The following is a 26,176-nucleotide window of genomic DNA, read 5'->3' on the forward strand; positions in this document are numbered from 1 at the left end:
TATAAATTATAATGCTTCCGGTAACTAATACTTCAACAATAAATAGCTAATAAGTTCAAAAACAACGGCATCTAATATTTAAATTTCCCGGGTTTTTTTTTTTTTATTAATTGAAGCATAGACAGCAAAGACTAATGTTTCAAAGTTAAATACAAACAATATTAAAAACAGTGCCGCCAATATGACAAAAATTAAAAAGCGTGGTATACACCCGCTGCACAAGTGAGGATTTCACTAAATGTCAAAAATTATTAGAATAATTTCTTATCTATGCATGCCATTGACGGAAAAGAAAAAGTGCAAAATGTGAATTGTGGAAAGTGTTACATCGAGTATTTTGCTTCCTTGATTATTTAATCAGCTATAATTTATAGTTTTCTTTTGCCCAAGCGGTCTTTACTTAATCACGATCAATTGGAGACCATAAATAGTTACGGTTTCATTGAATATACAATTAGATTCGGTTGTGAAAGATGGATCCGGGGATCCTTTGTTTCCACCATTGTGCCCACAAAGTTTTCTGCACAATTATTCCGGAACAATGTCCGGTTTGCGAGCAGAAACTAGACCGATATGACTACAATTTGTTACCATTCAGGTAAGTGTACTTAGAGGTGTCGTGACTGATGAAATCGATGGCTAATTGGCACAGGTTGCTAAGCACCAAGTTTCACTTTCAGGGTACCGTATCCCTTCGTCAAGGCATCCCAGCACCCGAGAGCTATTGTCATGAAGCCTACTCATGGAGATTTTCTCAAGTAAGTTAACAGATGCATTTTTTCTTTGTTTACTCAAGTGTCAATCTCAATTCAAAGGTAGTTAAAATGAGTCACGAAATTCCGTTTAACGTCGCTTACGTAGCCGTTCATTTTTCAGCGATTATTATAACTCCAAAGACTTGCACATAGGGGTGACTAACTCGCATGGGTGTGTTGTGGAGTTCAGTGAAGGTGGTGTGAATGGTGTGGACACTTTGACCAAAAAATGGAGCACTTGTGATGCAAGCTCTGACTGGGACCAGTGCCTCCTACTAGAACAGTTTGATGAATTATGGAATGAGATTTGGGATAGTGTACTTATGAAGGTAACAGCATGTAAAATTCCTTATAAATTTATATCAAAGTTGTTTTAACATTTTCTAATAATTATTTTTCTCTTCTAGGTGAGCCTGAGTCCACTTTGGGAAGCAGATAGATATAATGAGGAGAGACACAATTGCTTTACATTTGTACTGGCTTTCCTGAGAGCTCTGGACTGTGGGGAACTCTCTGACAAGGCACGAGACCCCAAACTCTTCTGCAAACAATATGTGGTCCCTAGAACCTCTGCAGCCGGGAAGTACATCTCCCTCTACCGGCAGCTCAAGCGACAGGACTACTTCATACAGAGCCAATGATACCATGACTTTGTCTAATTACTATTTATTATTTATAATTTTTACTCAGTATTAACTGTGATGTTAAATGTTTAGGTATTAAATATCTGATAATATGGTGCATTTAAGTTAGACCAAATCATAACTTTAATTCCATATTTATAATGCTTTGTCTTCTTGCCTTTATATGAATTTGTATTATATTTAATTTGCCTATTATGATGTAATCATTATTTTGTATAGGTTTTTGTTGCAAATATAGACTGAGCACAATGAATCTTAATTCTTATCCTTGGATAGGTTCATAAAAGAATTGATGTATTTAGTATTTGATGTAGGTGCCTCTGAAATTTGTACTGCCCACAAGGTTTGAAGGTGACACGTCCTGTATAACTTTAATTAAATAAAGGATAATAAGTAATTAGTTAACAACAATAATTGATAATGATTTAAATTTATCCTAAATTTAGTTAATTAAATCTTTAATTTTCTTTGTCACTTATTATGTAATTGGAATATTTACCTAATTTTGTCACTTATTTTTTTTATTATAAATTATAAATGAACTGGCAGTAGTCGTCTTCAAATTTTGATAACATTATTACACAAAACAAAACCTTATGCTGTTTAGATAGGTATATTAAGAAGCAAACATTTAAAAAGTAGTGTTCAAATATTAATGATAAAACTATATTGCTCATAAGAATGTGTATGCACTACCTATGCTTATTCAAATGAATGTATCTATGTGTAGCATCTCATATCATCTTCCACTATCATGAGTTGATTTACACAACATATTTCTAGTAGTAATATTGTCCATAAAACAATATTAATAGTTAAAGAGTGTTTACAAGTATATATAAATAGAATTACCACAATCTTTACAAGTTACTCATATCTGCTTGCATTAGTTGCGTAACAAATTGTGTACTATTACTACCCATTTATCCATGTTAACATTTAGGATCAATAAAATGTTAAAAGTATGCCTGGAGAGTGAACTATGCTAGGTACTAAGCTTGTCCAAATAATAGGTGTGTCTGTAGTATGTGAAATGTGAATATCATTGCATATCTTGTCTGACTTGTAGCCATTCATTGTGACCATTTTATAACTTATTTTCAGTTCCTACGTTTTCTAAAAGACTCAGAGTTTGTACACGGAGAGGATCTCAAAGACAAAAATTCTAGGTGCTACATTTTTGAAATAAAGGATTTGTTAAAATTCTAATACGTGTTTTATTTTAATCTTCATAATTCTTCATTCTAGTGTAGACTATGCCCAAAATTTAATCAGCGCAAAATTATCGTGTTTCTTGACCTTACGATTGCACTACGAAAATAATTAACAAAGAGTAGGTATACAGTGTGGAAAGATAAGTCGGGCCCTGGAGGGAAACTACCTTAAATCCTTAAGCTGGCTCATTTTACTTAAAGGAGACATTACTTTAAACATTCCAAAAAATAATTATATTTCCACACTGTATGTAGTAGAAGTATATAGAGCCAACAATATTAATATACTGATTTATACGGAAATTAACTGGTATGTCAATTTTTTATTTCGATAAATAGGTTAAGGGGTGTCACTTTCTGCATTAAAACTCATGTTATAGTAAATAAATGTATTTTGTACAATGGAAGTAGCAATTAAAATGTACCTGTGTCTTTAATTACAGATCTATTACAGGTTCACATATTTTAAGTATTTTGGCAATGTTCAAACATAATTTTTTTATTAATTTTAAATTGGTTTAGCGAGATTAAAAGTATAATACTTGTACTTAAAACATAGGTACTAATAGTACTATAACTTAAGCAGTAACTTTGACGGGGGCCGATTCGACTCCCACCCAGAACACGGCTCCGTTGAATGCGATAGTCGCTCTGAAAAAAAAAACAAATTTAGTAATTAGTTCTTCTTGGTCGTAACATGTTATAAATTATTATTGTTATATCTAACAACCATATTCTCAGTGTTTCAGTTACAATAGCGATGTACAAAAAATGTGTTACATTTTCATTAGGTCAATGTGGCTAATCTGTCATAGGGACGAGCGCGTCCGTCCACGAGCGTATATTTCTTTGATTTCCAACCGTAGGAAAAAAACCATTTCCTTTTGATTGCTGAAACTAAAGGCAATCGCTGCTTTATCGACGAAATTATCAATTTTGCTGGAGAAAAACATTGACTTATGTAGAGTAGGTAGACATCTATATCTAAATTATTTATTTTTTAATAATATATCTAATTTTTATATTAATATATCTAATCCGATTTCGACTGTTATTGATGTATGACAAATCTAAGTGATTGATGTATGGGCTATGTTTATACGTGCTTAGTAGGTATGTAAATAATGTACTCTAAATGCGCCAATATCAAAAATCTAAAATTTTAAAGCAAAGCGTGTTACTCATACATAAAGTCGCGTGACGATAGGATATTTACTTGAGATCAATTGGCTATTAAGGGCATTAGTACCTACCTAACATACAACATATTTTTTCTATGTTTTCACAAGGTTATTGTTGCTAAGCATAGTACACCCAGCTGCAAAAGAGCATGGCCAATTTATGAATGAATTCCATTCATAACGATGTCCGTGAACTTTTGCAGCTCACTGTACAATGTACAGCCGCCACCAGATATATCGGACCGGCCAAGCAATTCACAATATCTAAATAAACACTCTAACGCCTTGACAATAGAGGCGTGCTCAGATATTTGTAAGCACCTTGCCCGTTCCGATATATCTGATGGCTCCTCTACTCGATGGGCCAACGCCGGCCACTCCAAGGGACGCATTTTTGGGTTAGAGGGCTCATTCTACCGCATGGCTGCGTCCCTTGGAGTGGCCGGCGTTGGCCCATCGTGTAGAGGAGCCATCAGCGACTGTACTCGTACAATGCACTAAGCCCCATCAAGAGTGCTGCTGGAAATACGCAACAGTTACAAGGAAAATTGAACACTAAACAAATACTGAATACATTGTTTTGTAGTTTTTTCTCGCTGATTGCATATGCTAATAGGTACGTACGATTATTATTATTAAATACCTGCTATTTGCAAGTCATCGTCCACCACTTTACTTTGACTACTTTGCTTTACTTTCAAGCGAATTAACTTCTATAAGTACATATACCGCGTGTGGCCTGTTATATGAGCAAAAAATTAAACTGTAGGCTGTACTCCTCATACTGACCAACATTTGTTCAGCGACTTTTAAAAATAACTTGTGGTTTGATTTTTAATACACTTTAAAGTTTATTCTAAGACGCAATGTATTGCGAATTTTGTTATGTTTAAGGCGTGACAAGCAACGTCAATCACAATGATATGGCGTGGCGATGACGTCCATTGAAGATAATATTTATTTTGTATGAAAAATAGGGAGTCTAAATACTTCATAATTTTTAAATGTTGTTGAATAAAAGTGTCACTGTTTGAGGAGTACAATCTATGTTTTAATTATTTGTTCGTTTAACAGGCCACACCCGGTATAATATCTGGGAGACCGAACTTTGCTCGGAAAACATATAAAAACTCAAATATGCGCGTTTTCACAGAGAACCCCTATTTTGCAAACGTTTCCGAGATCTCCGAAATATAAACCACCACTAGTTGCCTGAAATAAAGAATTTCATTTCATTTCATAAATATCTATATAAAGTAGTAATCAGTACAGTCACCTGCATAATATGTTACACACCAAAGGCACCAAAAAAGGCACGATCTTATTTGTAGAGCCATAAATAAGAGTGTGTCACATATTTTTGCGGCCTTCGAAGAATAACATATTATTGCAAGTGACTGTACATAGGTAAGTATCTACTGCGTTATTCAGCAAATTTTGAAACGTTTGGATTACTTCGCATTGAAGGCTGGACGTCGTGACAGCGGACGTGGAAGAGAACAATCTCACACCTGAGGATGCCGAAGACCGGGCAAAGTGGAGAAAATTGAGCAGGAAAGCGGACCCTGGCGCTAGGCCGGGAAAACGCTAGGTTGAAGAAGAAGAAGAAGATACATATTAGGTACCTGAATTTGATCTCGTCATTGAAGCCGGCCGGTGGAGTCCAGGTATAGGTGACGGTGTGCTGGTCATCCTTCTCGTCGTGTTTCTTATGGCTCACGGCGTTCTGAAACAATACAGAGTACCTATTAATATCCAGATCAGTCTTGGGACGAAGTATACTCTGTATCTGTAGGTATTTAAATAAAAGTGAACAAAATCTACTGACTTAAGGTTCTATGAAAACATTACATGATCAAAATAATGCAGGTTAAAGTCAGGTCGTTCAGTGACTGATCCAGGCGGTTTTGTATTTGGTTGGTTAACCAATAAATGTTAGTACTACCCGAAAATGTAGAAATTGTTTGTTTACTTTTTTAGGGTTCCGTACCTCAAAAGGAAAAAACGAAACCTTTATAGGATCACTCGTGCGTCTGTCTGTCTGTCCGTCTGTCACAGCCTATTTTCTCGGAAACTACTGGACCAATTAAGTTGAAATTTGGTACACATACCTACGTAAATTAGTGACCCAAAAATGGACATGTTTTTTGTAATTTTAAAATACATAGGTTCGAAGTTATTTAAGAAAATAGTCAAAAAATAACCATTCCCCCTTTAACCCTGAAACTACTGGGCCTAAAATTTGAAAAAAAATAGTCAAAATATTTTTTTTCCTATAGATGACAGGAAAACCTATTAGAAAAGTGCAGTCAAGCGTGAGTCGGACTTATGTGCGGAACCATAGAAACGCGAGTCCGACTCGCACTTGGCCGGTTTTTTAATACCTAAAGATACAGACTATAGTTAGTTGCCAGTTGGCTCTTATGAGCCGTGACAAAAAGCTGATGGACAGCGCAAGGAAGATGACGATGAATTTATAAAGGGGCCCACTGATTAACAGTCCGCCGGACGGTATCGGCCTGTCAGTTAGAACAAAATTTTGACAGTTCCGAACAACTGACAGGCCGATACCGTCCGGCGGACTGTTAATCAGTGGGCCCCTTAATAACAGCTGTTTGTTTAGCGAGTGGGAGCACTAAACACTTCTCTTTCTTCATACAGTTATGAAGTCAGAAAATCTTTCTCACAAGCCATATGCGATGTTAGAGCTGCTATGAGAGCCTCCTTATTCGAAAGTTGTATTAATTTTGCATTACAACAGGGTTCCCCTCATTATATTCTAAAGATAAATACGTATTACTATTTAACTTATCTTGTAATGTATTAATATATGTCACTTTATTGCACATAAACAGGTAATTACACACACAAAATTAAATCAGGTAGCATAATACATTATGTACTTATGTTAGTCTGTAAGGTATTTGTAATATGGGCCTTGTTGCCTGAATTAAATTTCTAAATAAATAATCGTAACGTTGGTTTAAAAGTGTTTAAAATTCTTAAGTTTTTTTTCTCTCTCTTTGCTTTGCACAATTATCAATCGGACACCACACCTATTTAACCTCTACCGATCAGTGCTACTTCCTAGATTATATTAGATTTACAAATCTGTGTCTGTATGCACTTCTATTATATACAGCCGTAACAAGTGAGTGGTATGAACGGAAGGCAGTTCGGAACCTCTGGTCAAGGCAAAGCCCTGTCTAAGTGTCGGCCCGCTGCATTGGGCATAAATTGTAAATTACTTAATATGCAGCTTCTCACGCACTATTATTATGGGACCTCTATCTACCGTGCGTACCTAGTAGGTACCTCTTAACAAGTGCGTGTTAATTTCTGTTATTAAGGGTAATGTTTGTAGACGCCGCCGTCCTTTACTTAATTTTTAGGGTTCCGTACCCAAAGGGTAAAAACGGGATCCTGTTACTAAGAGTCCTCTGTCTGTTACCAGGCTTTAACTCATGAACCGTGATAGGTAGCTTAGAGTTTAAATTTCACAGATGATGTATTTTTGTTGCCGTTATAACAATAAATACTAAAAAGTACGGAACCGCGGTGGGCGAGTCCAACTCGCACTTGTCCGGTTTTTTAACCGACTTCCATTTCATAGAAGGAGGAGGTTCTGTATTCGGTTGTGGCTATTTTTTTTTTCTATGTACGTTCACCGATTACTCCGACATCCGTAGTCCGATTTGAGTAATTCTTTTTTTGATCGAAAGGAGCTACCTCCGAGTTGGTCCCATTTTAATTTGGTTCTGTTCTGATGATGGGATCCATGAGGAATTGAGGGAACTCCTCAATTTTTAAAGGCACATGCATGGTGATTTGAGTGTTTTCTTAAGCAACTCGAGCATTTTCTCCTGAAAACCACCACTTTGATGAAGTAGACCTGATGATGATGATTGTTTTGATGATAATGATGATGATTTTTTAAATGTAGTACGTTCACCGATTACTTCGACATCCGTAGTCCGATTTGAGTAATTCTTTTTTTGTTTGAAAGGAACTACCTCCGAGTTGGTCCCATTTTAATTTGGTTCTGTTCTGATGATGGGATCCATGAGGAATTGAGGGAACTCCTCAATTTTTAAAGACACATGCATGGTGATTTGGGTGTTTTCTTAAGCAACTCGAGCATTTTCTCCCGAAAACCACCACTTTGATGAAGTAGACCTGATGATGATGATTGTTTTGATGATAATGATGATGATTTTTTAAATGTAGTATGTTCAGCGATTACTCCGGCACCTGTGATCCGAATTGAGTAATTCTTTTTTTGTTTGGAAGGAGTTGCCTCCTAGGTGTTTTCGTATTATTTTTGGTTCTGGTCTGATGATGGAATCCATGAGGAACTGAGGGAACTCCTCAGTTTTTAAAGGCACGTGTAAAGTGATTTCGGTGTTTTCTAAAGTAACTCAAGCATTTGCTTCCGAACACCGCCAATTTGATGTAGTGCAAGTATAGCCGTACCACGAGTTTGACATTGACATATTCGCTAAGTTAGCGACGCTAACGTCTTCGTAACTAACTTTTTATGCATCTCGCTCGCACTAATATGCCAATACGAGCGAGATGCAAAGAAAGTAAGTTACACACACGCTAGCGAATAAATCAATGTCAAACTCTTGGAAAGCTGGTAAGGCTACTGATCGGGGGTTAGGGTTAGGAGTTAAGGGGTCGGGGATAAAGGGGTCGGGTAATGGTGGTTGTAGGGCTGCTGGTTCAGGGCCGAGGGGTACATGGATCAGGAGTTGATACGCTGTGAGGTAGAGTGATCGGGGGGGTTGAGAGATTGGGTCAGTGGCGGGGCGGAGGATGGATTTAGTGTAGTGACAGGAATTGTAATTTCCCAGACGGACTCGAGAAAATTCCTGATTACATATTTATTAAAGTAGATACACGAATTTAGTGTTAATCATGATGTTGTTTTTCATTCATGCGTCGCGCTCTTAACAATGCGTTAAAACTAAAAATGGAAAAATAAAAACTTTTTACAAAAAAAAGAAAACCGACTTCAAAAAGGATGAAATAAAATATTATCCATTTTAAGTCTATGCGTTACCAACTGATATGTTTGAAGTCGGTGCCAAGCCAAGTAGTAACAATACCCGTCAAATATAATCAGCCTTATGACTATAAATCCCATTAGAACTGTATTAATAACTATTATAAATGTGTAAGTAATTCTGTCTGCCTCTTTGTCACCTTTATACAACTGAACCGCTTCAGGTGACATTTGGCAAGAAAGTAAATTCCTTGAATTGTTTTATATTATGAAACGTAGTTCTCTGAATAAGGGACGGGGAATAACTTCAGTCCCAATCTCACGCTTGCGTGCCGACTAACATGGTACGGACTGTGCTAAGAAGGTTTGATCGTGTGTTCTGAGGTGTGTTCTTAGGTACATTCGACGTCAAAGATATGGTTACACTTTTGCACCTTACTCCTTTGTAATAAGATGAAAAGTGTAAACATATTTTTAACGTCAATTGTACCTACAGAAAGTACGTTAATTGTCGTCGTGTAAGGCAAACCAACGTAGATCCTTATCGATTCGCACCAAAATCATGGTATGCTTCCAAAGTTGGCTTGGCACCGACTTCAAACATATCAGTTGGTAACGCATAGACTTAAAATGGATAATATTTTATTTCATCCTTTTTGAAGTCGGTTTTCTTTTTTTTGTAAAAAGTTTTTATATTAAGTCAAATGTCGCGAGTCACGATGATGTGGGAACTTGAAATTATGTCTTTCAGCCATAAATTTGACTGGTCTTAATGTCGCCTCGTGACATGCCATTTCAGCCACTTTTAAGTGAAAAGCGTAGTACTTACGTTTTTATTAAAACTAGGAGAATGAAGCGCATTAAACAAGATTTTCACATCGCAAGCACTTGTATGACAGTTCCTGATGAAGCGTGATATTACCTACTTAAGCGTTACTAACATTTTTAAAGCTTTATTTAGCCGCGTACGCTTGACCGACTATTGACTGAACAAATTAATTGATCAGAGAAAAAATGCTTTACTTTTTCTTTACGGTCATTTCTTACTATGTACTTATACTTTTTATCTCAATACGACAAATTTAATATGAGCAAAAAGTGGTCGTGTAAGGGTTTTTGCCAGTTTTTGCGCTGTCATGCACTAGTGTAGCGATAGTATTAGATAGGTATGCAGAATACTATACATAGATAGGTCTAAACTAAATGATCTGAATCTGATCTAAAAATTAAGAAAAGACTCGTGCAACTTAAATTACTTAATTAATTAATTTCAACATTTGTTTTCTAAGCTTCTTTTTGTGGCTGCCTGTTTTTATTAATGACGGACCTATTAACATTTCAAAGCGTAGGTAATTTGCATAATAAATATACTTATAATAGAATAGTGCTATCGCCTATCATTAATCACAGACAAGACGCGATGCGACCTCTTGCAATACAAACCATAGCCTTGAGGAAACAAGCTAGTGTTATGAAATCCATACTACATCCATAGGCATAGGCCTTCTGTACGGGTATCGACCCTAGTAAATATTTTAGTAATTGTAAGCGCTAGTAATAGCTATAAGTACCTACTCAAATACTACCACTACTACCAGAGAACATTTATTTAACCTACTACTCAAGTCACCAAGTGTAACAGAAGATACAAATCAAAATATGGTAGTTAACTTATTACGGTTTGTGTTTTATTTTTTTATGCCAATTTAAAAAACTAAACACAAACAGTAGGTTTTTATTTATTATCTTTACAAGGGATTCCGGATTTGTCCTATTGAAATGTTCAAAAGTCACAAAGGTGAACTATCAACGCTCTAGTCTAAAACTTATTATTACGGTTTGTGTTTTATTTTTTTTATGCCATTTTAAAAAACTAAACACACACAGTAGGTTTTTATTTATTATCTTTACAAGGGATTCCGGATATGTCCTATTGAAATGTTCAAAAGTCACAAAGGTGAACTATCAACGCTCTAGTCTAAGTAATAAGTATACTAATTGCACATTTACGAGTGTTATTGTTTTAGCAAGTACCCTAAATAGCATATAACAATCCCGTGTGGTGACTGTACATATTTTTTTATATGTTTCATGGGAATTTTGTCATGTTTATGTTTTTAAACCAATCTCAACAGACTTCACTAACAATGGCATTTTTTGTTACCTTGCAACATAATAGCGCTTTTTAAGGAAGTTCCTGAATTAAGTAGACACGTTATGAACAGTCAAATGGCGCATAGTTACCAAGGCAATTCACTTAACCTAGAGATTGTATATGCAGGTTTTTTATTCATAAAACTCGTTGTTGAGCTATAGGTGAACTGCTTAAGACCTTAGAAACATGGATGAGAAACTGTGTCATTTCAGTCAGTCTCAGTACAAAGATACTGAAGGTGACTGAAGTAGCATGAAAAATAGGAAGGATTGTTCTCTACTACATCTGTATAATTCATTTTTTTTGCATTAGAAAAAGACTACGCGATCTTCACGTGTCTTTTAATTTAAAAAAAGCTTTTTAAAAATCAGTAACGATTACTTATGAAAGCATAAGACTGTAAATAAGCGTATATTATGATTCGTAATTGTTACATAGTTATTAGCCGCCGTGACTTATTTTTCAAAAGTGTTTTCAATAAAAAGACACGACAAGATACCTGTTTACCTTTTTTCTAACGCTAAAAAAACGAAGTATTGTTGTCCCTTGCCCGCGATCACTTCCACGGGTGTCAGCTATAACAACCTTGCCTGTGTGTTTATTTTATTAGGATTAGGTATATATAATAAATAAATAAATATTATAGGACATTTTTACACAAATTGTCTAAGCCCCACGCTCAAGCTCAAGAAGGCTTGTGTTGTGGGTAGGTACTCAGACAACGATATATATAATATAATATATAAATACTTAAATACATAGAAAACAACCATGACTCAGGAACAAATATCTGTATCATAATACAAATAAATGCCCTTACCAGGATTCGAACCCGGGACCATCGGCTTCATAGGCAGGGTCACTACCCACTAGGCCAGACCGGCCAGACAGGTATGCTAATTATGTCACTTACCCCTGGCTGGCCGCAGTTCATGAGCTGCGCGAAGGGGTCGTTGGGCTTGAGGGTGAACTTGCCCACGACCTCGTCCCCCTTGCGCGCCTGCAGCAGCAGCCCCCGCATGGTGTTGCTGGGGCCCTTGCCCGTGATCACTTCCACGGGTGTCAGCTATAACAACCTTGCCTGTATGTTCATTAGGATTATGCTAATTGTCACTTACCCCTGGCTGGCCGCAGTTCATGAGCTGCGCGAAGGGGTCGTTGGGCTTGAGGGTGAACTTGCCCACGATCTCGTCCCCCTTGCGCGCCTGCAGCAGCAGCCCCCGCATGGTGTTGCTGGGGCCCTTGCTCGTGATCACTACCACAGGTGTCAGCTCTAACAACCTTGCCTGTATGTTTATTAAGATTATGCTAATTGTCACTTACCCCTGGCTGGCCGCAGTTCATGAGCTGCGCGAAGGGGTCGTTGGGCTTGAGGGTGAACTTGCCCACGATCTCGTCCCCCTTGCGCGCCTGCAGCAGCAGCCCCCGCATGGTGTTGCTGGGGCCCTTGCTCGTGATCACTACCACAGGTGTCAGCTCTAACAACCTTGCCGGTATGTTTATTAGGATTATGCTAATTGTCACTTACCCCTGGCTGGCCGCAGTTCATGAGCTGCGCGAAGGGGTCGTTGGGCTTGAGGGTAAACTTGCCCACGATCTCGTCATTCTCGTCCCCCTTGCGCGCCTGCAGCAGCAGCCCGCGCATGGTGTTGCTGGGGCCCTTGCTCGTGATCACTACCACAGGTGTCAGCTATAACAACCTTGCCTGTATGTTTATAGGATTATGCTAATTGTCACTTACCCCTGGCTGGCCGCAGTTCATGAGCTGCGCGAAGGGGTCGTTGGGCTTGAGGGTGAACTTGCCCACGATCTCGTCCCCCTTGCGCGCCTGCAGCAGCAGCCCGCGCATGGTGTTGCTGGGGCCCTTGCCCGTGATCACCACCTCCATGGGGGTGCCGGCTTTCACCACCTGTTGATAGGTTTTAATATATGATACGAGATAAATATTAAGTTACACGGAACACCGTTCGAAAATATACATTCGACGGCTCTAAAATTCATTTGGTACCTAATTATTAATTAAGTAATCTTGCCTATCGGTTACATACAACAAATTTAGGTACCGCCCGACAACTACATTATTATGGCTATGCGATTGTTTGTAGACTATCGTCGTAAGTATTGTATATCTAATCTAGAATCTAGTCAACAGTGGTGGGCAAAGTATGGCCCGCGGGCCAAATCCGGCCCGCCGCCGGTCCTTCGAATAATTGTTTACCTATATGACCAGCGGTATAATAAAAATACATATTTGCTGTAAATCTAGCCCTCTTCTGAAATTCTTTCAAATTTTGGCCCCCCATGACTTCATGAGGAAAGTTTGCTCACCACCAGGTTGCTAGATCGAGACAGAAAAACATAAAGTTTCAAGCATTTTAGCATAGTCATCGCATCGTGTATCTATTCAATGAAATTGAGCAATTTTATCAGCCACTACAATAATAATATTCACAGAGACCATAACATTTACAATCTTATTCCATCATAATTGTAGAGCTGATAAAGATTTTAATACAAACCTCCGGCGCGATTCGGGAAATGTATTAGAGATTAACTAGATACGATATAGTAAAGATATGTGACGTCCTACGAAAAAAGGTACCTTATGACAGTTGGCGCTTACGCTATTATTAAATCCGCTCCAAAATTATTGCGGCGCTATGCGACTTAAACGCTGGCCGCCATAAGGTACCTTTTTCCGTGGAACGTCACATATCTTCACTATTTCATATCTAGTGAATCTCTAATTCATTTCCCGAATCGCGGCGCCAGCCGCCATAATGTACCTTTTGCAGTGGAACGTCACATATCTTTACTATTTCATATCTAGTGAGTCTCTAATTCATTTCCCGAATCGAGCCGCTAGTGCGTCGTATTTCGTACCTAGCCTGAATTGTTGCCTACGTGAATAAATGCCTACATAATTACAGTTTATACCTACCTACTTAAGTATCGGCGTCTCTGGGCAGGCTGTTTCATACATATTTGAATTAGACTTTGAGCATATTAGCTTTTATTTAGATTTATTTTGTTACCCACCGTGTATGTACTAGGCATTATTCAAATAGTTAATACGAGACCAATTACCTAATTCAAATGATCTTCAATTAATGTAGACCCCGATACTTAGTGCTTATGGAGATAGAGTATATTTATTAAATAAGATTTTTGCAACAAAATAAAAACACTAAAACTTATAAATAAAATAATTGCCCTAAGTCCTGGTCAGTAGGTAGGGTGCCCAGAAGGCTAGCCGCATTGCCCCGCTGGATAGCAATGTTGATCTTTTGGGAAAAATATTGGCCAGCCCTCTGGTGACCGGAGGCCTCTATGAGGCGATTTGACAGCTCCTCATAGAGACGACGCGCGCTAGGTCCCCACCGCCCCAAGGTTTCCACTCCAAACGCCGCAAATATGTAGCTACTACCTAGTGTGACATATTTGCGGCGTTTGAGGTTTGAGGCTTTCGGCCGAGGATGCGGCCTCACCAGCGCCAACTTTGGTGCCTGGAATATGGGACGGCGCCAGGGTATCAGATAGAGTGGGCGTGTGGGACACTTTGGAGTAAGACCAAGAAAAGTCTGCAAGGATTTTGATATCATACACAGTGCAAGTGTTTTTTATACATCATAATTTCACTTAAGTTTGACGTTTAAAATAACACTTGCACTGCGTGTGCTATCAAAATCGTTGTAACTTGTCTTGGTCTCTAGTAGATATTTTAAATAGAGAGTAGTACTGCAATGTTCTGCCGCCGAACTCTGGGAAAATGCGCATTTTTGGGTTTTATATATTTCCCCAGCCAAGCTCGGTCGTGGCGCGGTCTAGTGCTTCGAGCAACACCGGCTTCCGACACGTCGGAAGGGAGGGGCCCAAGCGATATCTCGCCGTACAAATCTTTCTGCCATTTTTCGCGGGGGGAAAGGTGCACACAGTCGCATTTCTCACACACTTACATACAAAATCCAATCTGTAATGACGACACAAATACATAAAAAATGACACACGTCAAAGACAAATCTTGCAAAACTCGATCTCTTTTTGTGTACGGACGAGTGACTAGTGTCACAACACGCACACTAACACATTTTCGTTGAAGTATGTCATTGTATTCTGAGGGATGAGAAGTCGGATTTGTCGCTCGACCGATCCGCAATTTGTACTGAACGAGCAAAATCGATAAATCCAACAATTACTTGAGACTAAAATATAATAATTGTATTCCAATGTAATTTAACGTATGATATGTAAAAAAAAATATTGCATGTGAAATGTAACACTTTCTTTTTGTAAATTTGATGTCCCCGACCTCTTTTTATAACAAAAAACCGAGCAAATAGGCATTTTTGTGCAGCAGTGTTCACGCGCGCGTCTGGACTCTGTCTAGTGAAAAATCCAAGTGCAACTAGTTTTATTACCCGCGCTAGATTAGATTGACGCGCTAATCTTGTACCTCGGCAGAGGGGAAATAGTGCGAATGCCGCCTCCCTTCCGTGTTGCTCGAAGGTCTAGTGAGTATTATATTCTTTGGCTCGGTCTCCCAGATATTTATTTAAACATCCTCTTTTCAAATTCTGTCACTGATTCGACGACAGAAATCAAATGTCAATGTTAACTTAGAGTAACTTTTATAACATATTGGCATCATGCATTAATAATGCATTAATACTTTGTATTATGAAATATTTTACTTGTGATATATACTGTATTTTGGCAAAGGCCCATGAGGCTGCCACTTCTCCAATAAACAAACATATTGGCAGTTTTGTATTTCAACAAAATATTAAAGTTATTTAAAGTATGTTACCATAAAATGTTTTGTTTAAAAATAAGTGCCTCTTATCCTGTGGATGGCTTCACAAGGTAACTTTCTTTAGATGTTTTCTACATCGCAATATCTCAATTATAGGTGAATGTTGGTCTACATAGGCATTAGCGGAATATTTGATTTATTGCAATTAATGTGTTTTGTAATTTATAATTATAATTAAGTAGGTATTTCCGAGTTTTCCAATATTGCACATTGTTGAGTCGGAAGTTCGAAGTACATGGATGCAATTATACCTATATAAAATAGCTTTACAGTACATAATGACCCTACTTTCCCGCACTAAAGTAGTGCGGGAAACAGCACTTTCCGTGCGTATTTCAAAGGTTTAAAGGGCCATGTCGTAGGGTGACAAGCAAAAGTCACTATAAGTACTATCAAAAAATTAAAGTAACAATGCACTTTATTACACTTGTAGCACGATTTATTGTCCAATAATTTCAATGATGTTAGTTAGTGACTTTTGCTTGTCACCCGACGATATGTACTGTAAAACGTTGTACGATACACGTGCGAATAGGCAAATCGCAACTCGTGTCGATTTAAAACACTCCCCTCGGTCGTGTTTTAATTTATCGCCACTGGTTTCATTACCTATTCGCACGTGTATCGTACAGTCAAGGAATTTAAATTCCGACCCATTTCGTACTTTGTCACAGTGACAATCAATATGAAAGCCGCTAGAGACCTCATACGGTTGTCACTGTGACAAAGTACGAAATGGGTCGGAATTTAAATTCCTTGACTGTACAACGTTTTACATTACATATGGCCCTTTAAACTTTTGACATACGCACGGAAACTGCTATTTTAGGCACTAGTGCGGGAAAGTAGGGCCATATGTACTGTAAATAACTATCGTTTACCTTAGTGCTGGTGGTGATGGTGTACGGAGCCGGGGACTTCTGCGGTGAGACTGGGTGCCGCGGGATCATGTCCTTGCAGGCGCCTTCGGGGGCGCCGCTGGAGTACGCCTCCGCGTACGCCGCCACGGAGACAGCCACCAGCACGTAAGAGAACCACATCTTTGATATCCTGATTAGAAGAGCAATTTTTAGAACGCAGTTATGGTAGATACCATCACAAGGTCTAAATAGGCAAAGTAGGCACTATTGCATTGGATGTCATATTGCGGAAAATGGTCAGAAAAACTAAATAAATTGCTCATGACGTTGTGGGTAAGCACTAGCGTCTCCCGAGCGTCGGCGTCTAGTCTCTATCTAATGTTGGGTATTATGAGTGTATAGCTCCCTACAGATCTGTTCGCTAAGTTCAACGATAGGCCTTTCAGTTCTCAGTCCTTTCGTTCAGGCCTCAGTCACAAATCTAGAATGACGATTAGGTACGATTATAACGCTTATAACGTTTGTCATTTGTTTTTCGTTTCTTTAAGGCTTCGGACAAAACTGTTCGCGGAGCTCTTATGAGATCACTTCGGTCTTTTTCTTTTTTGATACCAATCCATAAACCGCGTAGATTATTAAGTAAGTATCTATAAGTACCTACCGCTATTTATTTTATACTTATGCTATTTGCGTTTACAGGCTACAGTGACCGCTTAGCATAAGGCGGCGAGGCTAGATGCGATTAATCGTATAAAATATTAAAGGTCAAAAAATAGTAAAATATCACTAATATTTGAATAAGTATATTCAATCAATCTATATGTACGAAAGCGGGTCACGGTCCTTTCTGTTCTTCAGGCCGCGTAGCCAAGATGCCGATCGCTTACGCTCCGTAGCGATCGAAACACAACTGTCACTGTCGCACCAATATGGAAGCGTGATAGAGAGATATAATGCTTTTCGTTGTCGAAGCGATAGCGATTGTAACCTTGGCTAAGCCGGCAGTTCTCGAGTTCTCGCAAAGCTACTCGTTTAGGCGACAGGTTCTATATGTGTTGTAATGTCAACTTATTGACAAACCTTTGCACATGGCGTTAACATATACAGGGTGGCTAAATTACTGCATTCCCGTTGCCAGTGAGGTTTTGGGATTATAAAGAGCAACTTTTACTATGGGACCAACACCGAAATCGCGAAAAAAAATATTGGCTCTGTCATACATTTTGGCTGGTCCATTTTCTATGGGAGTGTAAATTTTGTTTCCGCGATATCGGGGTTGGTCGCATAGTAAAAGTTGCTCAGTGTAATTCCAAAACCTCCCTGCCAACAGGAATGCAGTAATGTTTTAGCCACCGTGTATTATAAATAAAAAAAGTGATTATATTTTTATACGAAAAATTGTATTTAAGAAAATTTTACATAATTTAATTTAAGCAGAAGCTTAATTTTTCAATTTAATTAGTTTTATTTTAATTTTCTTTTGTTTAACGTCACCGTTCTAAACATACATATTATTAAAGCTTATTTAAAATTAACATTTTGATCGAAGAGGTATTAACTTAATAAGCTCGTATAGATAGAGCCGGTTACACCAACCATAAAGTAACTTACTTAACATAGATCTCTTACAAATCTGTCAATATAGGTCTAAGTAATTATTTATAAATATCCATATGGATATTGATATTTCACAAGTAAATACAATAAAATTTTAGCAAATGTAATTAATTACGATTACAGAACACTTGATATACAACCGGCCTTAGTAAGACAAATCATTTGCATAATTATTTGTTTATGAATGGTATTAAGTAAGTATAAGTACTTTAGGAAGTACTATTAAGGCACGATTCCCTTATCAGGAAATACGCATTAAGATTAAAATACATTAATCAATGCAAATCTCAGATCCATTGCAAAATTATATTCATATAGGAATCTGATTAACTTATGAACAACTTGCAACTCACAACTCTAACTCGGAGTGATTGTTTACGTACTTGTATCAAAATCTTGTTTAACTTTTAAATGGCACATTTTTAAACAACTTTCATTCAGATAATATAATATTTATGTTTCTAATCCGAAAATTATTTTAACTGATTTTGAAGTAATACCTAATTATACTAAGATAGTTTATAAATTCATTACCTATAGAGATACGTGATAAAATGATAATATAATCCGTTTTTAAATTTAAATATTCTGTATTTATTATACTAAGATATAGTTTATAAATTCATTACCTATAGAGATACGTGATAAATTGATAATATAATCCGACTTTAAATTTAAATATTCTTTATTTATTAATGTTTCAATAACAATTTTTTTTAAATATTTGGGTTAATTGTTATTTCACAATAAATAAATTCGTAATGTTAAGTTTGTTTACCTCGAGTAGTTAGCGTAGTAGAGCGGCCGCACTGAGGCTGATGGTGTGGAGCGAGTGTGGCGACCTCGCCGCCTCGGCGGTATATATCGGCTCTTCGGCTGGGAGGGCTAAAGGCCACAGATGACACACGCAAATAAATCCCTAGCTTTTTCAAATTCATTGTATGCCTCCTCGTCATTTTAGCGTTGTCTCGGCTTCTGTCATGAGAACATCCGATTGTCCGATTGGCAAGCTAGCAAGAATTGGCACAGGCGCTAGTTTTATTGAAAGCGGCTGCCACCCGACCTTCCCCAGAAACTATAGGTCTTATAGGGATGGTCCGGCCGGTACAACTTGTTTTTAGGGTTCCGTACCCAAAGGATAAAAATGGGACCTTATTAGTAAGACTCCGCTGTCAGTCCGTCCGTCCGTCTGTCACCAGAGTCAGACTCACAGCCACATTGATATATTATAACCTCGTACTGAACACTAATCAGTATTGATTATCTCCGAAATGAAGTTAATTAGAATGTCTTTGACTGAGTTACAAAATTTAAGTTCATCAGGAAAGCACCATTGAAATTAACGAAAATAAAAAACCGTATAAGTGCGAGTCGGACTCGTCCACCGGGGGTTCCGTACTTTTTCGTATTTGTTGTTATAGCAGCAATAGAAATACATCATTTGTGAAAATTTACCAAACAAACAATGGCCAACTTTAGAAACATAATTAATGCGCCATAGACATAGATATAATGCCTTGTGCAGATATTTGTGAACACCTTGGCCGCTCCGATATATCTGATAGCAACTGTACCTACATAAAAATCCCCGGGAACCACAATGTTACATTGAAACTTATTGTTTATTATTCTGACTAATATCTGACTATAAAATAACTAACTAGTACCTATGTGTGACAAAGCTTTGAAAACCTCATTTACCGCGAATGAGGAAGCCTAACGCTACGTCTTACGTAGGCGAACAACGCGCGAACGCGGCGCGGCGCGGCGCGGCGAAAGCGGCCGCCGCCGCGCCGCGCCGCGCCGCGCCGCCTGACATTCGCGTGCAAATCGCGCCGCACCGCGTTCGCAACGAGATCGCTTACGTAGGACACTTCTATGGGCATCAAAGGATTGATTTCGCCGCGCCGCGCCGCGCCGCGTTCGCGCGTTGTTCGCCTACGTAAGACGTAGCGTAAGCGTCCTTTGAACTCATCGACTACTTTTTATATGTTACACATTACACGAGAAGAAGAATATAGTCATTTACGATACAAGTGCGGAAAAGAGGAAACTCGTGTCGATTTGATTTATCGCCACACGTTTCGAATTACCTTTTCTCACGTGTATCGTGCAACGTACGCACTAGTGCGGGAAAATAGGACCATATGTACTGTAATAGTACATTTCGATGCTAGTGCGGAAGGTATGTCATTACTTCACGAGTACCGAGATATCTTGCCACGAGCCGCAGGCGAGTGGCAAGACTCGGGACGAGTGAAGAATGACATTTCCGCACGTGTATCGAACGACGTTTTTTTAATACAGTTGCGAAAAAATAAGAAAAACATTGTTAATCGTACACTAAACAAAAGTGGTAACAGTGACAGCTCGGTTAGACGTCGTCTTTAAGTATATTATATCTATGGGCGTTTGGCAGCTATTCCGTTCCATTCAGTCAACTTATTAAGAACGGAATTTTCAATATTGAATATTAAAAAATAAACGTGTTATAATGATGAAGAGGTAAGTAATTAAATATGAAATATGTAATATTTTTCGTAATCTTACATTAACGGTAGGTTTTTTATGCTGATTACGACGTTTAAAGGACACTAATATTAACACTCATCAATAAGTAGTCGTGAATTGGAACAAGTATAAATTTAAAAAAATTGGAAAAGTAAAAAGCACTAGTTCGAGATAACCAACTTTCCGCACGCTAAACAGCTACGTAAAGTAGCACTTTTTGAGCAACTGTATTAAAATAGTACATTTCGATGCTAGTGCGGAAGGTATGTCATAACTTCACGAGTACCGAGATATCTTGCCACGAGCCGCAGGCGAGTGGCAAGACTCGGGACGAGTGAAGAATGACTTTTCCGCACGTGTATCGAACGACGTTTTTTAATACAGTTGCGAAAAAATAAGAAAAACATTGTTAATCGTACATTAAACAAAAGTGGTAACAGTGACAGTTCGGTTAGACGTCGTCTTTAAGTATATTATATCTATGGGCGTTTGGCAGCTATTCCGTTCCATTCAGTCAACTTATTAAGAACGGAATTTTCAATATTGAATATTAAAAAATAAACGTGTTATAATGATGAAGAGGTAAGTAATTAAATATGAAATATGTAATATTTTTCGTATTCTTACATTAACGGTAGGTTTTTATGCTGATTACGACGTTTAAAGGAAACTAATATTAACACTCATCAATAAGTAGTCGTGAATTGGAACAAGTATAAATTTAAAAAAATTGGAAAAGTAAAAAGCACTAGTTCGAGATAACCAACTTTCCGCACGCTAAACAGCTACGTAAAGTAGCACTTTTTGAGCAACTGTATTAAAAATAACTATAAACTATCTTAACATCGGTTTCATCTTTATACAGGAAAACTTTATACTGTACCGTACCCTGTACTGTACCTATATTTCAAGAAATCACAATGTGGCAGTGCGAGTATTGAACTAGAAATTAATGATTTAGCAAATTATTATCAACAAAAATAGGGGGTTCCCTAAAAGCAAGATGGTCAGTAGCAAAAGTTGCTAAGGGCCTCTACAAACCTCACCGAAAGTTGCATGCGATTTGATTCATATTTGATCGGTCGATTGAATTCATTTTAATACCTAGAGGCAGGCCAAGAAAAGTTTGCAGCTGATTTGATAGCCAACGCAGTGCAAGTGTTATTTATACGTCATAATTTCATAGAAGTTTGAAGTTTAAAATAACACTTGCACTGCGTGGGCTATCAAATTCGCTCTCACTTGCGGACTTTTCTTGGTCCGACTACCTACTCAGCCGTCGATTACGTCGGTCACTCGATAAGTTTTGAAATGAAAAAAAAAAATTCAAGATATTAGCGCTATTTTTTTTTTTTCAATATACTCTCCCGAGATACTCTCTATCATTCTCTATACAAAGTTCCATTCGTCTAAACTACTCTAAACCAACTTTGAAAACATTTTGCCAGTCTTGATCCTATAGGTCACAAATTGCAACCTCATCAGTTTGAGAGAACAATCACGGAATCCAATGACAACAGCATGGTGGGCAACAAATGAATTCGACCAATCATAGTGTCGCATTGTGTATGTTTTCACGGAGGCACGCGTATAGCACATCTATAGGATCCTACCATCTTCTATGCTGGCGCCAAATCTGACTACTCCATAGACTTATAATATATAGAGACGGTATCTCAGCGAGCTGTCACTGTTGCCACTTTTGTTTAGTGTACGATTAACAATTTAACACCACCTTGCTGTAGCCATGTCGATAAAGTCATATCGATAAACTATCGACATTTCTTACAATTTTAATTTTACTTCAAAGGTTTGACGATATCTAAAATGAACAAAAACGCTTTTATTCTTTATTGTGGTTATCAGATCACAATTTTATCGTCACGCCCCAGCAGGGAACCAAGGGAAAGTTCAGATATTTAATTAAAATACATAAATACCTACTAAGATATGTGTTCCGCAATAATTGAAATATTTTATTATATTCTAATATATTTATTATTCATTAGCATTTCAATTATATATATGTTTAACGAAGATATTGAAGCTTCAATTAATAGCTATTTCGTTCCGCTGTGTAGCGTTTATCGATATATAACATGATTAAAATCGACTTTTGACATCCCTAAAAGAGCACACATACACGTTTTTACGCACACATACACAGCCTGGATGCATCAAAAAAGGCAACACTTGATTTGAAGTTCACCTTGTCAACAGTATGGCTGTCCTTTTTTGACAAATGACATTTTAAAAGAGCAAAGAGAGAGAAATGATACTAGTTGCTGCGCTGTCAAATAGAACAGAAAACGTAGGGGCCTTGGACTGCTCCTGTGCTGCCCCTATATGTAGGTGATGTAGAGTATTTTTTGATATTGCCGCGTTTTTGCATGTTCAACTTTCATTAGCAGACTGTAGGTTCATGCAAGCTCCCTATAAAAGCCGTAGCTGACTACCGTACTGCACCGCGACCTTGGTGCGGTAAAATGTCTCTTTCTCGCTCTAACTTATAGCTGTGTCCTTAACGCACGTACAGCGACCACTTTACACAGTACACACTATCGAAACGTGCGCCGTACCGCATGAAGGTCGCGATGCGGTGTGGTGTTCTCAAGTGTGGATGTATAAGCCGTAATATCAACTTCACAAATCGTGTAGAAGAAAGTCGTGTAGAGAAAAACCAGACTAGTCAATTTTTCGCCAAGATTGGCGATCATTTAATCAGATGATTAAATTGCCCGATCGAATCAGGACGTGCGGACGCAAACCGCTGGCCCAATATTACAGGGTTCCATGTTAAGGCCCCTGTACGCAATGGGCCAGTCTGGGGGATGCATTTATGCGTTAGAGGGAGCAAGTGATATTGCTATCTCATTCTACCGCATGGCTGCGTCCCTTGGACTGGCTGGCGCTGGTCCATTGTGTACAGGGGCCTTTACATTTTCAAGACAGTCGAATTTCAACTTAATATCACTATGACACTGTTCAAATTTCAATTCGATAGAAGAGAAACATAGAACCCTGTGGAACCCTGTAATATTGGGTCAGCGAAACGCCAATTTGGCTTCCGATAATGACCTATATTACCGATAAAATGAAGTGCGGACGCAAGAATACCAATTTGTGAGACCAGTATTTTCGTTCTGGGGCATTTTTTCCATTTAGGGGGCTCTAATATCACCATAAATCTAAAATTGGAGATTGACGCCTATTTCATTTCTGATGAAATCGACCGATTTGATCAGTCCCGTCTGGATACCGCTTAAGCATAAATACGGTTGACAGCATCTTTTGATATCTGTGGTTTGGCCATCCTAAAAATAAATATTGTCTATGGTTCAGTCTCCAAATCGGTGTGGTGGTCGATTTATCAATATTTTTCCAAGATTTGTGTGCTGAATAAAGGCGGGAACAGCTATTTCTCAGTTAAAACCTGCAAAAATGAGCGTAGAAGAAGATGTTATGAAAATACAAAAGAAATTGACCAAAATGACATCGGATGATGGCACGGTTAGTTTTATAGATAGAAATTAATGGATATAGATTTCCGTACAACAACGCTTGTCACAAAGCTTTGAACGCCGCTTACCTATAATTTCCTACATTACGAGAACGAAGTAACTTATTAAAACGGTATTTATAGGTTTACAAAACACCGGTTGAAGCTTTGCAAGCGGTGGTTGCAGCTATACTTATTAGTATTACAGTGAAATGATGAATGATCTTTTGTTGTTCATAGGGCCAAGAAGAAGCATTGGAGTTGCTTAAAACTCTGCAGACCATGGCTATTAACCTGGACGTGCTGACTAAAACAAGGATAGGCATGACTGTTAATGCTCTACGTAAGTCTAGTAAGGATGAGGAAGTGATATCTCTCTGTAAAACGCTAATTAAAAACTGGAAAAAGTTCTTGTCCGCGCCTAATACTCCGTCCAAGGAGTCTGGAGGGTCATCGAAGTCTAAAAAAGATTCTGGGAAAGACAAGGATAAGAAAGATGACAAGGAAAAAGATAAAAAGCTGCCCCAATCATTCCCACCTCAGTCAAACACAACTGATGCTGTAAGACTCAAGTGCAGGGAACTGCTCACTTGTGCACTTAAGGTAGACGGAGAAAACCCCAATTCTTGTGGAACACCAGAAGAGCTTGCTGAAGAATTGGAAGAATGCATTTATGGTGAATTTAAGAACACAGATATGAGATACAAAAACAGAGTGAGGTCGAGAGTAGCCAATCTAAAAGATCCTAAGAACCCGACCCTGCGCACAAACTTCCTCAATGGTGTCATTTCAGCTTCTCGGTTAGCTAAGATGACTCCAGAGGAAATGGCCAGTGATGAAATGAAGAAACTAAGAGAGAAATTCATTAAAGAAGCTATTGATGATGCTCAATTGGCCACTGTACAAGGAACCAAAACTGAAATGCTTAAGTGCGGTAAATGCAAAAAGAAGAATTGTACTTACAACCAGCTGCAGACCAGAAGCTCTGATGAACCTATGACCACTTTTGTACTCTGTAATGAGTGTGGTAACCGCTGGAAATTCTGCTAAGACTGCTTTTAATCTGTAGACGAATATTGTGTCAATGTATGATGTATCTTGTCATACAATGTTTTATTATGAATTATGATTTTGTTTTTTTCTATTTTACTTGTGACCATACTGCTAAGTTTGACAGAGGAATCACATTAAGTAGATAAGGCATTCTTAGTTTAATACCAATAAATTAATGTGCTTATGTAAGTGAAATTATAGTTTCATTCAACCTTTTTAAAACAGCTGGGATTGTTTAAAACTTGTAATTGGAAGTGTCTTTTATTGGAAGGACACTTATTGTGTTTTATTATTATTTATTACATTGTCTGGTAGTATAGGCTTTCATGGAATGATAGTTCCTGCACCATGACGTTATAGCACTTAACCCTTTAGTTTTAGTCTGTAGCGGCAACATACTTACCATCATACTTAAGGGCTCCTCTACATGATGGGCCAACGCCGGCCACTCCAAGGGACGCATTTATGCGTTAGAGCGAGCAAGTGATATTGCTATCTCATTCTACCGCATGGCTGCGTCCCTTGCAGTGGCCGGCGTTAGCCCATCGTGTAGAGGAGCCATAAAACAAAAAGCATCTCGACTAAGCATCTGTTTGAAATTGAATGACTAGAAAAGAATGTCAAATGGTTATGTTATGGCACAGATGTGACAATTTTTTTGCAAATAAAACATTTAAACATGAATATTTGCAAAACAATCATTACTCAGACGCATAGTTTAAATTATAGTGCTGTTGGTTTAGTAGGTATAAAGAAAGCGATTACGCCCTGATTAACAATTGTTTTCTGTAAACTATGCATTTTAATCATTGTATTTTTATATTACGGCAAAATGGGGAACTTGATACAGTGATAAAAAAAATTCA

The 26,176-nt window shown here is 38.0% G+C and overlaps 3 protein-coding genes across 3 annotated transcripts; 2 read left to right on the top strand and 1 right to left on the bottom strand.

The window, feature by feature from the left end:
- The first annotated feature begins 269 nt into the window (after positions 1-269).
- LOC134663607 (MKRN2 opposite strand protein) lies at positions 270-2,602 on the top strand. The gene is made up of 4 exons (XM_063520024.1): positions 270-598; positions 681-758; positions 877-1,084; positions 1,163-2,602. The coding sequence occupies exons 1-4, from the start codon at positions 474-476 to the stop codon at positions 1,394-1,396; spliced, it is 645 nt and encodes a 214-aa protein (XP_063376094.1). The 5' UTR covers positions 270-473; the 3' UTR covers positions 1,397-2,602.
- Positions 2,603-3,096: 494 nt separating this feature from the next.
- LOC134663613 (putative defense protein Hdd11) lies at positions 3,097-19,159 on the bottom strand. The gene is made up of 5 exons (XM_063520032.1): positions 19,026-19,159; positions 16,652-16,820; positions 12,699-12,866; positions 5,420-5,520; positions 3,097-3,264 (listed from the first exon to the last, which is right to left on the bottom strand). The coding sequence occupies exons 2-5, from the start codon at positions 16,808-16,810 to the stop codon at positions 3,192-3,194; spliced, it is 501 nt and encodes a 166-aa protein (XP_063376102.1). The 5' UTR covers positions 16,811-16,820; positions 19,026-19,159; the 3' UTR covers positions 3,097-3,191.
- A 4,923-nt stretch (positions 19,160-24,082) lies between these two features.
- Positions 24,083-25,505, top strand: LOC134663585 (transcription elongation factor S-II). The gene is made up of 2 exons (XM_063519990.1): positions 24,083-24,268; positions 24,498-25,505. The coding sequence occupies exons 1-2, from the start codon at positions 24,200-24,202 to the stop codon at positions 25,305-25,307; spliced, it is 879 nt and encodes a 292-aa protein (XP_063376060.1). The 5' UTR covers positions 24,083-24,199; the 3' UTR covers positions 25,308-25,505.
- Positions 25,506-26,176: the final 671 nt, after the last annotated feature.

The sequence above is a fragment of the Cydia fagiglandana genome, chromosome 4 (assembly GCF_963556715.1).
Source record: "Cydia fagiglandana chromosome 4, ilCydFagi1.1, whole genome shotgun sequence".
In the NCBI taxonomy this organism is placed as follows: domain Eukaryota; kingdom Metazoa; phylum Arthropoda; class Insecta; order Lepidoptera; family Tortricidae; genus Cydia; species Cydia fagiglandana.